Source organism: Aegilops tauschii, chromosome 1 (genome assembly GCF_002575655.3).
Source record: "Aegilops tauschii subsp. strangulata cultivar AL8/78 chromosome 1, Aet v6.0, whole genome shotgun sequence".
In the NCBI taxonomy this organism is placed as follows: Eukaryota; Viridiplantae; Streptophyta; class Magnoliopsida; order Poales; family Poaceae; genus Aegilops; species Aegilops tauschii.
In genome coordinates, this window is record NC_053035.3 from 263,280,323 (window position 1) to 263,293,937 (window position 13,615).

General features: G+C 44.2%; 3 protein-coding genes across 3 annotated transcripts; 1 reads left to right on the forward strand and 2 right to left on the reverse strand.

The window, feature by feature from the left end:
• The first annotated feature begins 483 nt into the window (after window positions 1–483).
• On the forward strand, window positions 484–1,188 carry LOC109732821 (protein RESPONSE TO LOW SULFUR 3). Its single transcript, XM_020292020.4, has one exon. The coding sequence runs from the start codon at window positions 616–618 to the stop codon at window positions 925–927; it is 312 nt and encodes a 103-aa protein (XP_020147609.1). The 5' UTR covers window positions 484–615; the 3' UTR covers window positions 928–1,188.
• A 3,882-nt stretch (window positions 1,189–5,070) lies between these two features.
• LOC109732822 (probable plastid-lipid-associated protein 10, chloroplastic) lies at window positions 5,071–9,136 on the reverse strand. The gene is made up of 8 exons (XM_020292021.4): window positions 8,853–9,136; window positions 8,679–8,783; window positions 8,445–8,585; window positions 8,049–8,144; window positions 7,147–7,227; window positions 5,810–5,896; window positions 5,454–5,509; window positions 5,071–5,380 (listed from the first exon to the last, which is right to left on the reverse strand). Exons 1-8 carry the CDS (start codon window positions 9,009–9,011, stop codon window positions 5,266–5,268), a joined length of 840 nt encoding a protein of 279 aa, XP_020147610.1. The 5' UTR covers window positions 9,012–9,136; the 3' UTR covers window positions 5,071–5,265.
• Window positions 9,137–11,048: 1,912 nt separating this feature from the next.
• On the reverse strand, window positions 11,049–12,770 carry LOC109732825 (uncharacterized). Its single transcript, XM_020292023.3, has 2 exons — window positions 12,602–12,770; window positions 11,049–11,803 (listed from the first exon to the last, which is right to left on the reverse strand). Exon 2 carries the CDS (start codon window positions 11,740–11,742, stop codon window positions 11,311–11,313), a length of 432 nt encoding a protein of 143 aa, XP_020147612.1. The 5' UTR covers window positions 11,743–11,803; window positions 12,602–12,770; the 3' UTR covers window positions 11,049–11,310.
• Between the last annotated feature and the right edge of the window lie 845 nt (window positions 12,771–13,615).

Genomic DNA, 13,615 nt, shown 5'->3' on the forward strand with positions numbered 1-13,615 from the left:
GCGGCGCTATTTCAAGCCCCTGGGGGGGGCGAACGGCTAGAGATGCTCTTATAAACACACGTGTTGTGAATATTTATAAACAAACAGAAATATTTAAATTCAACCCTTTTTATAAGTTGTATCATGGGAGCATTTAAGCGATGGTATCACTCAATATTCACCCTCATATATCTCTCCAATCTCCACCCTCCGGCGCTCGATCGAACGGCCAGAATGTGCTAGACAAATCAAGCAAAAGTTGTGGTTGCTGGTGTTTGACTATCCAGCCGCCCACCACGTTCACCTTTCAGCCAGGAGGAAATGCAATAAGAGAGAGACGTACGGGCAAAGCATCGAATTATCAACGATGATGACCTCACCTTATATGTAGCAGCGCTGTAGACGTACGCCGACACCTAACGTGCCCGATTGGTTCATTGAACCTGGACACATTCCCGCTTTCCCTCCGCAGCTGCAGCCGGCCCGGCCTATATAAAAGGCGCCACAACCTGAGAGGGATCCAGATCCAACGAACTCGTGAACACGTCTGTCTATAGTGTACGCATCCTCCTCAAAGAAAAAAAAGGTCTATAGTGTACGCATACTCTCCCACTCACACCCGAGAAGTTAGGAGGCATGGCGAGGAAGGCAGCGGCAGCGGCCATGGACGGCAAGAGCTCCGAGCTCGCGAGGGCCGTGGCGGAGGCGGAGGCGCGGGAGGAGCGGCTGCGGCGGGAGCTGGAGGCGGCGCTGGCGCGGGTGGCCGTGGCGGAGGAGGCCGAGGAGCGGCTGTGCGTGCAGCTCGGCGAGCTGGAGGCGGAGGCCATGACGCAGGCCATGGAGTACCAGCAGCACGTCAGGGCGCTCTCCGAGAGGCTCGCCCTCATGGACGGCCTGCTCAGGTCCTCCGGCCTCCACAGCGCCGTCGTGCAGTCCGGCCTTCACTGACGAACCGAATCTCACCATCCGTTTCCTTGCTTATTACTACTATTATGTGCGATCATGCAAGGCTGTACCTGTACGGGTTCCTAAATTTTCCGCCGGCGTGTGTTTGATGCCAACTCGTGCGTGGTGGTGGTGGAGCGTAGCGTAGGATGTACTGTACATTTTTCTTCTTCTTGATGAGATGTAGGAGTATATAATGTCGTTTGTGTGGTACTACGAATATCTTGGGAGGACATCGAAATGTTGCCCCCGATCTGATGCAAACTTGAGCTGACGCATGCATTCATCTAATATCACACGCAGCGGATTCCTTGACAACGATCGAGCTTATGTGCATATAAAACGAGATGATCACGAGCCAGATCCATTGGCGCAGAGTGCGTCGCGCTGGAGGACGACCCACAGGACGTTCGTTCTCTAAATTTTCCTTCGATTGAATTGTTCGACTTTCAGGTTTCACCATCCTTACGAGCAGCCAGTTCCCAGGGGAAGCCGATGTTTCGGTGTTCTTGACAAGTTCCTGGTTTCTCCTTGCCGCCAACATATTCTGGTCGAGAGATTGCTGACCACGTTGCCAAGCTGTGTGCTGCCAACAGTTATACTATAGCAACGAATTCTACTCGCAACGCGTATGCCCTGCTACGGAGTTCTTCAAATCAATTAGGATCGATTAGATGGCACTACTGGAAAACGAGACGTCTGACGCCACACAGAAAACGACCGCACGAGCTGCTCAATTAAGCAACAAAAATAAGGAAACTTCGGACCAACATCATACAGCGCAAAGTTGACTGATATAATGCAATTGGAAATAGTAATGGCAAATCAGGGACCTCGGATATTTGACAGCAGCACGCATGTAATGAAAAAGAGAGGTATGAAATGGAGCATGGAACTTTTGACCCTGAAAAATTGTCAATCTTCCAGATAGCTGACTGGAGGTGTGAAATGGCCATACTCTCCAGAAACGAAAACAATTCCACGGAATTACCATGGACGCGGAAGTGTGCAGACAAGAGGTACAGAAATTGATGGAGCATATGACCTGACTTGTCTCAAATAGGGTGACCTGATCTTTAATCAGGAGTACTGCGTTCAGATACGCACCTGGAATCCAGGCTGGAAGGAGGAAAACGTCCTGTCTGCATTCTCCATGAAACTTGGGTAAAATCAATCAGTAAATCTTCTACTAGAAGGCTTCTAAAATCTTTCTAGAGAATTAAAGATAAAAATTTCCAACTTGAGATTCAACAGAACAAGACGAACAACTAAAACAGATGTGAATTCCTCTTCGATTTTTAGGTGGTTGCAGAGCTAGACATGAGACTCAAAGTAGCTAATTAACCACAACCTTTTGGCGTAGAATCTAAAGCATGACACAGAGGGTCTGCAGCCCCACCATGAACACACACAAAAAAGAATTTGTGGTGTAGGGGTTGCCACCACATGCACCTCACCAGCAAAGCATACTGCCATGTATAAAGATGCATAGCACAAGTGGATCTCGACAATCATCAAGGAAAGCATATCCAAACACCAAGAAAAGAATATTCGCCGATCGCGGATCAGTTGCGAGATTGCTGACATGACTAAACAAAATGTTGGCCCATGGCTTCATTTAGAAGACAGTATTCGGCTATGGCTTAAAAACAAAAACCTGGCATTTTTTGTTAAACACTTTTAACTCAAATAAACGTAGCAAATTGTTTTCCCCTCTTTTTTGGGTTTAAACACACAACATAGACGCATACAGACATACCCGCGTATTTACACAAGAAGACTGAGTCCAAAAGCACCTCGCTATCGAAGTGCACGTCATCTATCACCTATGCATGATCCACCTTGGTGAGACACACAAGATGTCAAACTTGGGGTTGGATACTGGTAGGCTAGGGTACAATCACCTCGCCTGACTACTCAACATATTGTTGGTTCTCAAACATAGCGACCTGTTACTCACAGCAGAGATTTTGGCATTTAGTTTTGCCCACAGAAGAGTTTGAAGTAGCAGCATGGTGACTATGGTGACCCCTTTATAGTTTAATAAAGTGCGTAAATGGTAAACCAACAACCCAAGTGCTGAACCTCATAGGATTACTGGATAAGTACAACTGAGGTGTAAAGCACAGTTTGATTTTTAGCCATAAGAGTGGGCATGTGCAATGTTTGAAGTGTAGTTATAAGTACTTTCAGTCATGAACACAAACCGGGCAAAAGGACACCCTACTTTCCATTATAACCAAATCGAGGACTACGATTTCGTCAAAAAAAAATCACACGATTCTAGCACTAGGGTTGGCCGCTTGCCTTGAAATGATATTTGTTCTGAGTGCATGGTCCATGAATCCATGTGATATGCCCAATTACTAAGGTCTAAGGGTGTCGCCAATTTGTATTCCTTATAAGTTGGTCTTAAGGTGAGTCCTACAGTGATTCTTTCGTGCCTAAATGAAAAGATCAGAAACCAATGACTCCGTATGATATTCCCAACGAAAACCACCTCGACCGGATCTACCGAACGAAGAAGGCCGCCCCGTCGAAAGAATTAACACGCCAAAAGGGCCACCAGCTTTCCCCCAAAAAGGGGAGATCCGCTGCTTACTGCTCACGGAAACATCCGACCTTATGGTCAAGTCGTCCGCTTCTTCTCTTCCTCCCCTCGACCTATTGAAGTTGCGCTCACCCGCAGCCCTAAGCCCTACAGTTCCTTCGCTTACCGGTTTGTTCTGGAGAGTTCAGCTAGTCCGAGTGATCTGGGTTATCCTACGTTTTATCCCTGTTTCGATCTTTTTTTCGACTATAGGGGTTTTGTAGCAGCCCAGCAGCGGTTCACTACAGCAGTGGTAAGAAAAGCAAGAAAACAGGTATCAAGAGATGGAAGTGAAAGAAGAACTGTTGATCGACCGGTGGTTTGGGTAAATACTAAGGCAACGACTTTTGTTACAACATATTAGGATAAAAATAACCAATGTTGGGCTCTTTGTTTCTGAACTACTAATATCAATTTCGAAAAGTTGATGCTTCATCGCCTCCTATGGTTCACCAGCTGACAAGCTTCATTAGACTTACACTGCTTGATGTCCATGTCAAGCTACAAAACTGCTATCACTAATCTGTGAACTGCAGACAAGTCCCCCAATAACACATGGCCCAAAATATCTATAACAGCACACAATACTCAAATGTTAAATTGATTCTAAAACAGCATATGTCAGTGGGTACAGTTCCAATACTCCTACTGCAGTGAAAGCAAAGAGACTCCAGGTAGCTACTTACATCCACTGCGATGATTCATATTCGCTAACTATTATGTCAAGTGACCTGAATTATATGACATGGGAACAATTTAAATGAGTTGATAATTTAATCAGCAAAGGGATCAACATAACCCTGTCACTTCAACTTAACAATAATTGTACGAGTAAATGTGACTGTAATAAAATAGTTGCCTTGATATCATCTGTGACACTGACAGGCTTGCTACACATGAATGATAGGCACATATTTATTTCTTGCAAAAAGAAAAGTACATAATTGTTTTTGTGGGACATCAATTATGGTATGCAGATAGTAACTGCAGCAAAAAAGAACCCAATCACCTAACAGCTACTACACTGGAAAGGAAGCCCAACAAGATCAACCCAAAAGATTAATGTTAACTGCATTTTGAATTTGCACAGACAGCAGGAACATATTTTAAAGACTTATTGATTACAGTCATACAGTGCAGATTAGTAAATTTGTTAGGCTAAGATTACAGTAATAGGCATGAACAATCACATATCGCCAGTGGTACTGAGTGATATAGACACATTGAAAACAATGCAGATATGATTGTCAAGCTTCATGCACTAGCCAACGCAACCAAAAGTCCGAACTGATGGAAAGGGCTAGGCAATCCACATATACACTTCAACAATGATAATACTAGAAACAAAAGCGAAATTGCTTTCCATACGACATTTTCAGGTACGACTCTCATACGATCCGATGTGTCTCAACTGGGCTGCATGCTCCACTTGTTTCCTTTTCCAGATAGAGCTGGTAGATTCGATGAAAGCACATGCATCTGCTATTGTACTTGCGTCGAACGTGAAAACGCCATACATATAGCAGAACTCAAACAAAAACAAATGCCAATGCACAGAATAAAAAGTCATCAAGTTAATTAACTCAGAAACCTGATGAACAAAAAGATCTTTCTTGACACACGGAAGCAGAAGGTGATTGCTATAAGTAGAACTGGACAGTAATCAGATTTCACATACCTAATGTATGCAGGTAAGCCCATCTATAACCATCATTTTATTATACAACACACCCATGGAAATTAGAAAACCTTCATAACAGAGGCTGGGCTCTTGTGAAAATAAAAACACCACCGCCGCCAATTGAACGCCCCAGGAGCATGTCACGGTCAAGGTAAGAAAGATAGTATAGTCCTCCAGGTGATCGTCTGATAAAAATTCAGTATGAAACTTACGAACAAAGGAAGCAGAGAAGGAAGATTGTTTTCTTCGAAAAAGTACCTTTCGGGGCTGCTGATAGGAACTTGAGCTCGGAAAGTTTTAAGGAACTGCAATATCTGCAAACATAGGCACTGCAATGAAACACTTGTATAACAGTTGATGAGCATTTTGAAAGTGAAACAACGATCCTAAATAAATAATTATTTTTACAATAACCGTTGTATTCTGGAACAAAAAAGAATAACAATAAATCTTTTGGTCACTAGCATTCTCAAAACTATTATAACTGTCAAATGAGAATATACATATGGACTACAGAGGATGTGCATGCTTTTAATGAAAAGGGAAAAGGATTGTAACCATAACAGGTAATATTCAAACTGAAGAGATAATTATATTCATATAACCTGGCTTACCTGAAGACTCAAAAAAGACCGAGGAAGTATAGCAGGAGCTATCAGTGCTTGTAGCTGCTCACTAATCTTGATATTCTCTACAGCAACCTATTAGACAATGGATCATAAATGAAAAAAAAAGTAAAACACATAAATCAAAGAAAACAAAATTGAGAAAAGATGGTGGCATAAGCACAGGCTTCTTCACAGAAACCTTAGCTTTAGATGGTACATGAAAATACAGAAAACGGACAAATTTCAGCATTGCAAATAACTTTTTTTTCTCAAACATACATATAAATGCATGCCATTTTGTATTAGGAGAAGGCACATAGATGGCGTGGATCTTATAGCCAAACAGGCAAAAAGGAGAAAAACTAAACTAAAACCAAAAGAAAGCAAAGCCAAAAATTAAGTAAAAAATAGTAGATATTGGTTGTTGCGCTATCTTAGCACTTTTCTTCTCAATGAAAATGACACCCTTCCAGGTGTGTTCAAGAAAAAAAAAAGCCAAAGAGAGAGAAACCAACAAAGAACTGTGCAACTACCCTATGCGCATTACAAACAACTCGTAGCCATGAGCAGTAAGTTAGAAATATAACGATAACATGTCAGAGTCTGGCTCTATTCTAGCACCATGTTTCATGTGAAAATGAATCATGGATAATGCTAATGTGTTTCATATACGACTTAGCTGCAGATATGGAGATACCTCATAGAGCATGCCTATCACCTACGTAGCCTACCACTACTGCACACTGAACATCACATCATATCTAACATACGCTTATTCAGTTTTTCTGATGGATTCTTAATTTCCTTCCAGTTAGTTTATGCATGCTCTTTTCCATACATAACGGGAATTTTTTATGTGGGTACAGACAGGAAGGTGCTGCTGGCAGGGGTGGGGACCAGGCAGATGCTGCTGAACAAGTGCTTTCGAGTGTTGACTCAGGGGAGGGTCAAGGAACATGGAGATGAAGCTTCTATTTGATGAATCACTTCGATGAGTCCAGAACTGCTGTTCAGGGAATGTTCTATGGTTGTTTTGGCATCCCTTTGAGCTGCTGTAAGTGCCGTTGCTTTTTCAGTAACCTTGATTGCTATACTTTTGGTGGCAGCTGGAACTTCTAGTTTTGGTTTGTTAATAGTAGGTGGCAAAACCCTTTGGAACAACCATGCCTGGCATATTGATTCTGGATTGATGTTGCGTTCCAGTATTGAAAGATAGTGGAAACTGCGCATAAGCTTGTATGGAGAAAAATGTCTAACCTGCTTTCTTATCATCACCCCCAATCTTTCTTATTACAACACTCCCTCAAATAAGCAGGCAAAGATATTTTCAATAGAAAAATTACCTCCTCGAACTGAAGAAATATGTTGCGCTTAGACAGAACATCAAATTTTGCAGAGACCATCAGTGTTGCACCCTCTTGCTCCTATATAGACCACTAACAGAATCAAACACAAAAGAGCTAACCCAAATGAGAGTTAAAGACAGAAGTGCTATACAGTACTTAATCAATGACATGCAAACAGGCTGATAAGCATAATATGTCAAATGAAGGGATTATAAATCATTTTTTATGCCAAAAATCGTCATACTACAGACTGCACAATATAAAAATAATGCAATTCTAGAACAAAATCTGTTCCTGTAACAAAAGGACTATGAACATTCTGCAATCATTTTATCAAGCCGCTGCAAAGCTAAAAATACCGTTTCCTATGCTTTTCACTATATTATGGCCATATCCATGCATATGATACAATGATCCTTTTTATGAACCAGCCTCTCCCCTCTTCGATTGGTCAAACGGAAACAACCAAGTCATGTTTATAACAATAGAAGGGCAGAAAAGCACATATGATGAGCTAAAGGCTCTACTTAAGTATATATCAGCAACTTGTGAAGATGAATTGTCGTAAAGAAGAAGCAAATATACACCATGCTATCTAAGGTGCAAAACTTTCACTGTTTACTGCATACTAATGCCATCCTACTACAAACTTACAAGTTAAGAAAGGATATTGTCCTTTCGCTGTTTTGCATTTTTTGACCATCCACAATAATGACACTCATAAAACAAAAACATGTACATTCTGAGTTCCAGGCACAGTCGACAGCACCAACAGAAAAATATAACAACTAATTTTTTTTGTTAAAAATAAACAAGACCTGTTGTGGCGCAAAGTTAGGTTAAAAGAACAAAACCTCCAAGAAAGGACACATAGATGCACAATTATCATAAAGGTTTACCTCCAGCAAGTTCTCGATGCTCCAACGCACGACATTCCGCACAATTCCACCATCTGACCGACCCTTGCACTCAAACTTCTGGTATATTTGCCCTACCTGCACATATCCAAAAGCACCACCCCAGACATAAGATTTCCTGCACTTTCCGCAAATTTATCAAACATGATCATCTGTCTATACTCTATACACACTACAAAGCAATTTGAAGTGTCAGAAAACTACTCATGATCAACCTCTAATAGCTCCAGGTTTCCATAGAGCGTTAAAGTGCACTAACGGAATAGCAGAGTTTCCACGATATCAAACATTTGCATACTTGCTACTTGTTTGTTGCTAACTGTCACGGGATTCTCATGATAAAATTTGAAAATTCGAGGTACAGGCAGAGAAAGAGACCTGCAGGAGAGGGAGTCTCTCGGCCGCCTCGAAGAGCATAAGCACGTCCGACGCAGACGTGTAGCACAGCCTCCAGGTGCCGTCGAGCGCAGCGAGGTCCAACGGTGCCCCCTCCCCGGCGCCGAGCTCCTCCACGGACACCTATACACCACGCGCACACATCAGATCGAAATCCCTCGCTGTCCGCCCAGGAGTAAATGCGATTGGAGGAAAGAGCTAGAGCGGGGTTAGTACAATGGCCTCCTCGATGGCCGCGCGCTGGTCGGGGCTGGCACCCGAGCCGCGTCCCGTCTCCTGCACCGCCCGCAGCAGGTCGTGCTTCCGCCCCTCCGTGTCCGCCTGCGAGCGAGCAGAGCGTCAGATCGTGCGTGGAGGTAACGAGGGGGTCGGGGATCCGACGGACCGTACTGCGGTGAGCGGGGCGGCGGCCGCGGCGGCGAGGAGTGGAGGAGGGCTGCGACGTGGGTTATGAGGGCGGAAGTGGGCGTGTCTCTGGAGAGGCGAAGACGGCGATGGTTGGGAAGGAGCGGCGGGGAACCGGCGGGAGGGAGCGGCGGCGAGCGCCATTTTTGCGCGCGTTCTGTGTGGCTGGAGTGGGCGGAAGCGCCGAGGTCCTGGCCAGTTCCGCTGCCACGCATCGGCATGTGTTGCCTGCCGTTGGCCAGAGATGCATACCCCTCCTCACCTGCCATCACCACCGTCCGTCTAAGATCCGACGGTAAGAGCGATTGTTATTTTTTTTGGCAAAATGAGGGAATTTGTTCTGCCTGCGTGTAGCACTCCCACGGCGCCTGGCGGCCAAGCATTTCATCCACGGCGTTCCATTAGACACGTAACTTTTCGCAGAAATTGCAAATTAAATTTTAATGCGATTGCTATCCAGCAAACGGTCGTTGAAGGTGCATGGCAAAACGAACATTTTTCACACCAATTTTAGTTGGCAATTCCTTCAAGCATACACACAGTTTTCACAGCAAAAAAAATTGTTGCTAGAAATTGCCATGTGTGTTTTGTAGAATTTGGCATAAAAATGTTCACAAATGGCATCCCCACGCGTGCGCCCATCCGTGCTCCCGCGTACGTGGCTTGATTTGATTGGAACAAAATAAGGCCCGGCCCTACCCCTTAAAATCAGGGGGGGAGATGATTATATTAGAAAGGAAAAAGGAAAAAAGACAGCCGTAGGATGAAGTGGGAGCACGGATGGGAGCATGGAGAGGGAGCAGGCAAGCCGGATCCCCCCATGAGGTTCGTTGGCTATTGGGATCCAAATTTAAACAACAGTAAAAACTTCAAGAACTATCTTGCATTCCAAGCAAGATCTATGAAGTGCAAATAGCATTTTAAGTAAGCACCCAACACTACTCCAAAAACTAAATATCCTACTACTAGTCACAGGGGGAACCTGTAGGCATTCAAAGATGGGAATCAACAAAACTTGACGCAGAAGGAAAGTTCCCTTTACTCCGGATATAATTGCCTTACAATGTACAATCATGACCCAATCCCTTTTAGAATGGAAAAAGGAAATTCAATGGCATTATAAGTTTGCGTTGAGAACAAGCTTGTTGGATTAGGGACACTAAAATCTCTTGAGATCTTCAGACATCTTGGTTTGGACCGCAGATGGTGGATACTCAACTAGATCTTCAGAGATCTTGGTTTGGATCGCAGATGGTGGATACTCAACTAGATCTACAGAGAGCTTTGCTTCGGATCGCAGATGGCAGATACTGGAGTAGACTTCTCCAACCGCAGCAGCAATGCGATGTCAAGTTCCTGCAGGCTCTTCTCCAGTATGAGTTTTGAAGTTTCAGTGGCTTCAGGCTGGCTCTTGTTTGAATAGTTCCAAACCTCTCTTCTGCTGATGATTTCTGTTGTGCACAATGCACTGGAAAAGACTAATTGTAAGGATAGGAGCAAACAGTTTTGCGGTCTCTCTTCAAAATAAACTGACAAGCGCTCCGACAGTTACCTGAAAAGCATTCTGCGGCCGAAGAATTTGATGGTACCTTGCTATTCCACTGCTGCAAAGGATCTCAATGATCTTCCATAGCTCCTGCCTCCCATGGACCAAGAAGAGCGAAAGAACACCAATTCACCTGCACAAGCATACAAAACAAGTGAACACTCAGAACAAATGAAATCAACTTAACAAAGGGAACATTACACAAAGACCAAAATATTTTCAAAAAAGTTAGCACCTGGATCACCCTGCAAAACAGAAAGGAGTCAAGGAAAGAAGCAAGTCAAAACAAAACAGGAGGAAGCAATATAGATGTTAGAAACATAACCTGCAAAGAAGAAAACATCTAACTGAAACAAATAAGCTATATGAGAGCAAACCATAAATAGCTGAGACCTGATCAGCAACCTGCCATGCAAAGCACTAATTATGAAGGGAATTTAGTTAGTAAGTTCACACCCCGAGAAATAGGATAATGTAATCTGCAACGGATTTACATCACCAACTATGTCAAGCAAATTTGCACAGCTTGAATGCACTGAAATGCAGCAGATAGTGAACCTCAAGAGAGCATAAGAAAGAAAGGAGCTACAATAATGAAAAGTTGGAGCAAACAAGAGCACCGCGCTATAGAGAAATAATCTAAACGGTAATAGCAAATGATTAACACTAAGTAATTCAGAATAGGCTGTTCAATCGAAGTTACGATTACAACAAGGTCCCATGAAACTGAATTGATACTACATAGACATTATTTAGTGCCTCTAAGGAGTCTCATATCCCTTCATAAGTCTATAAAGAAGGAAGCTCTTATAGTTTCCATCCTGTCAAAGAAGGGGAAATGGAGTAGACATCCGCATAAGGTAGCCGGGGAAAGAAAAGATGGAAGTCTCGTTAGCTCTAGCTCAGGTCCATGCCATCTCCAGCTTGGCTCGGTATCGGAGACACGGCAGAGTAGGACCTCTCAAAAGGGGAAGGATGGAGCTGTGCACCACGCCTGCGCTTGAAGGAGCACCCTTCATTGCTGTCGGCTTCATGCTTCCTCCGAATCCCCCTCACTGCCGTCAGCTCCAGTGGTGAGAGCGGGAACAACTGCCCACTCACTCGGCAAAGCGAGTTGTGGTTGTCATAGAGGATCCTCTGGTTACAGTTTTTGTCACAAATGTGCGTCATTCCAGTCAGTTTGCAGCGGTACATGTTTCCAAAGATGTGCTCATTCTGGCACCTCTTGTCACACTTGTGACTGGGGATTTCCCCTTCTGTGTTCAGAATAGTGGACAAGAAAATCACATTGCTGGGCTCAGCAATCACAGATTTGCCAAGTACCTCCATTGTTCTGCCGCGAGAAACCTCTTCACAGACCCCCTTTTCTTGGTTTCTAAGATCGGAGTTTCTGCAACCCAGAACAAGAATTTGCTTCAGAATTTTGTTTTGAAGCACTTGCATATGACCCACGCGGTGACAGTTCTTGTTGCTATTACTGAACCAGTTCATAGAATAAATTGCAGTAAATCTGAGAGGACTTTTGCATCGAACACAAGAAAAAACTAGTATTAAAAGTGGCACAACCTCACGAAACTGCCACTAAATTTGCATGCAAGACATATCACAGATTTGCAATACTTTGACCACAATTTTCTACAGATAAATCTCGGTCACTTATGATTTCTGAATTCTAACATTACTGCCAAGATTCAATATAAATCCGTTGGCGCTTTGGCAGACCAAAGCCAGTAAAATCCCACAACACCACAACCCATAATTGAATAATTTGGATAGTACAGTCCACCTGGCATCAAACTACAAACGAATCCAAAAAGATTAAAAAAACAATATAAAATTCTCAGATACAAACAAAACCTAATTCACAAGTCAGCACCTGCCCCTTTTAATCCTGCTGGTAAACCAAACACCTAGCTGCCCCTTTCCCGGCTCACAATTTTACCAGATCTAAACGGTGAAACCCCCACCTACCGCACCACCCACGATAAATTCACACCAAAACCACGAACAACCGCACCACAGCGCCAAAATCTGGGCCAATTAGGGATTCGGATCGAGAAAATCGCATTCAAACGCCTCCTGGCAACCTCCCACGGTCTCCCCTCTCTCCTCGTCGAAACACCCCTAAAATTTGAGGTGAAAGCCTCGGAAGAACAACGTAATAGAGGGCAGAGGCGAGGATACATACCAGTAGAGCTCGAAGGCGGAGGAGGAGACGAGGTAAAAACACCGCGGCCTTCGGTCTCTCCTTCCTCTCCCTCCCTGCCCCTCTCTCTCTCTCTCTCTCTCTCTCTCTCTCTCTCTCCGCCAGGGAACAGGAACCTCTCGCGGAGTCAATTGCAACGGCCCGGACGAAGAGGGGTTGGGGAGGGGTGGGTGTCCATTTATAGGATCATGCCGTTCGCCGAATGACCAAAATGCCCCCCTGGATGGCCAGGACGTCGACACGGAGGAGCTCACTCGCTCACTGTCCGTCCCTGCTTCCGCGGATCGGTCCGGCTCGGATATCGGCTCTATCCGTCCTGTCTCCTCCAAGTAACCCACTCGTACTCTCGTTGTCATTTCGTGCTAATACTAATATTAGCACGAACCTTTTCTTAGACAGGGCACATGTAGCTCAATTTGCTGTTGACACGCCGTGCAGTTTTGTGCGCCTTTGGATGTTGATCAAATTTTTAGAGGGTTACAACATCTCCAACGGCCTTTGTATATAGGATTGCTAAAAACATGTTATAGCAAGAGGAGGGAGAAGGTTTACAAAGCCAACATGTTTTTTTGCGTTGATAGCCTTTATATATCGGATTGCTATATTTGCACAAAACACACAATGACATGTGAAAACAGCTTGTTGTAGACACATATACTAGCACAACTCGTGTACACGCATGCATACACATGCGGCACACATAGCGCACACACGTACACATACACACAGACGCACGCACACACGCGCACACACACAGAGCACACATGCATACACTTACACACGCGTACACGTGCACACGCACGCACCACACACATACACGCACACACGCAACACACACATATCCGTGCACATCACACACGGGCCCACTAGTCATTGCGACAAAAGGGGGGCCACTTTTACAAAGCATTGCCAAAAATTAGCAAGTGCCCTTTGGGTTTGCAAATATGCAAAGTGGGATGACAGATTAAGTAAGCTTTGTAAACAATGTGGGTGAGG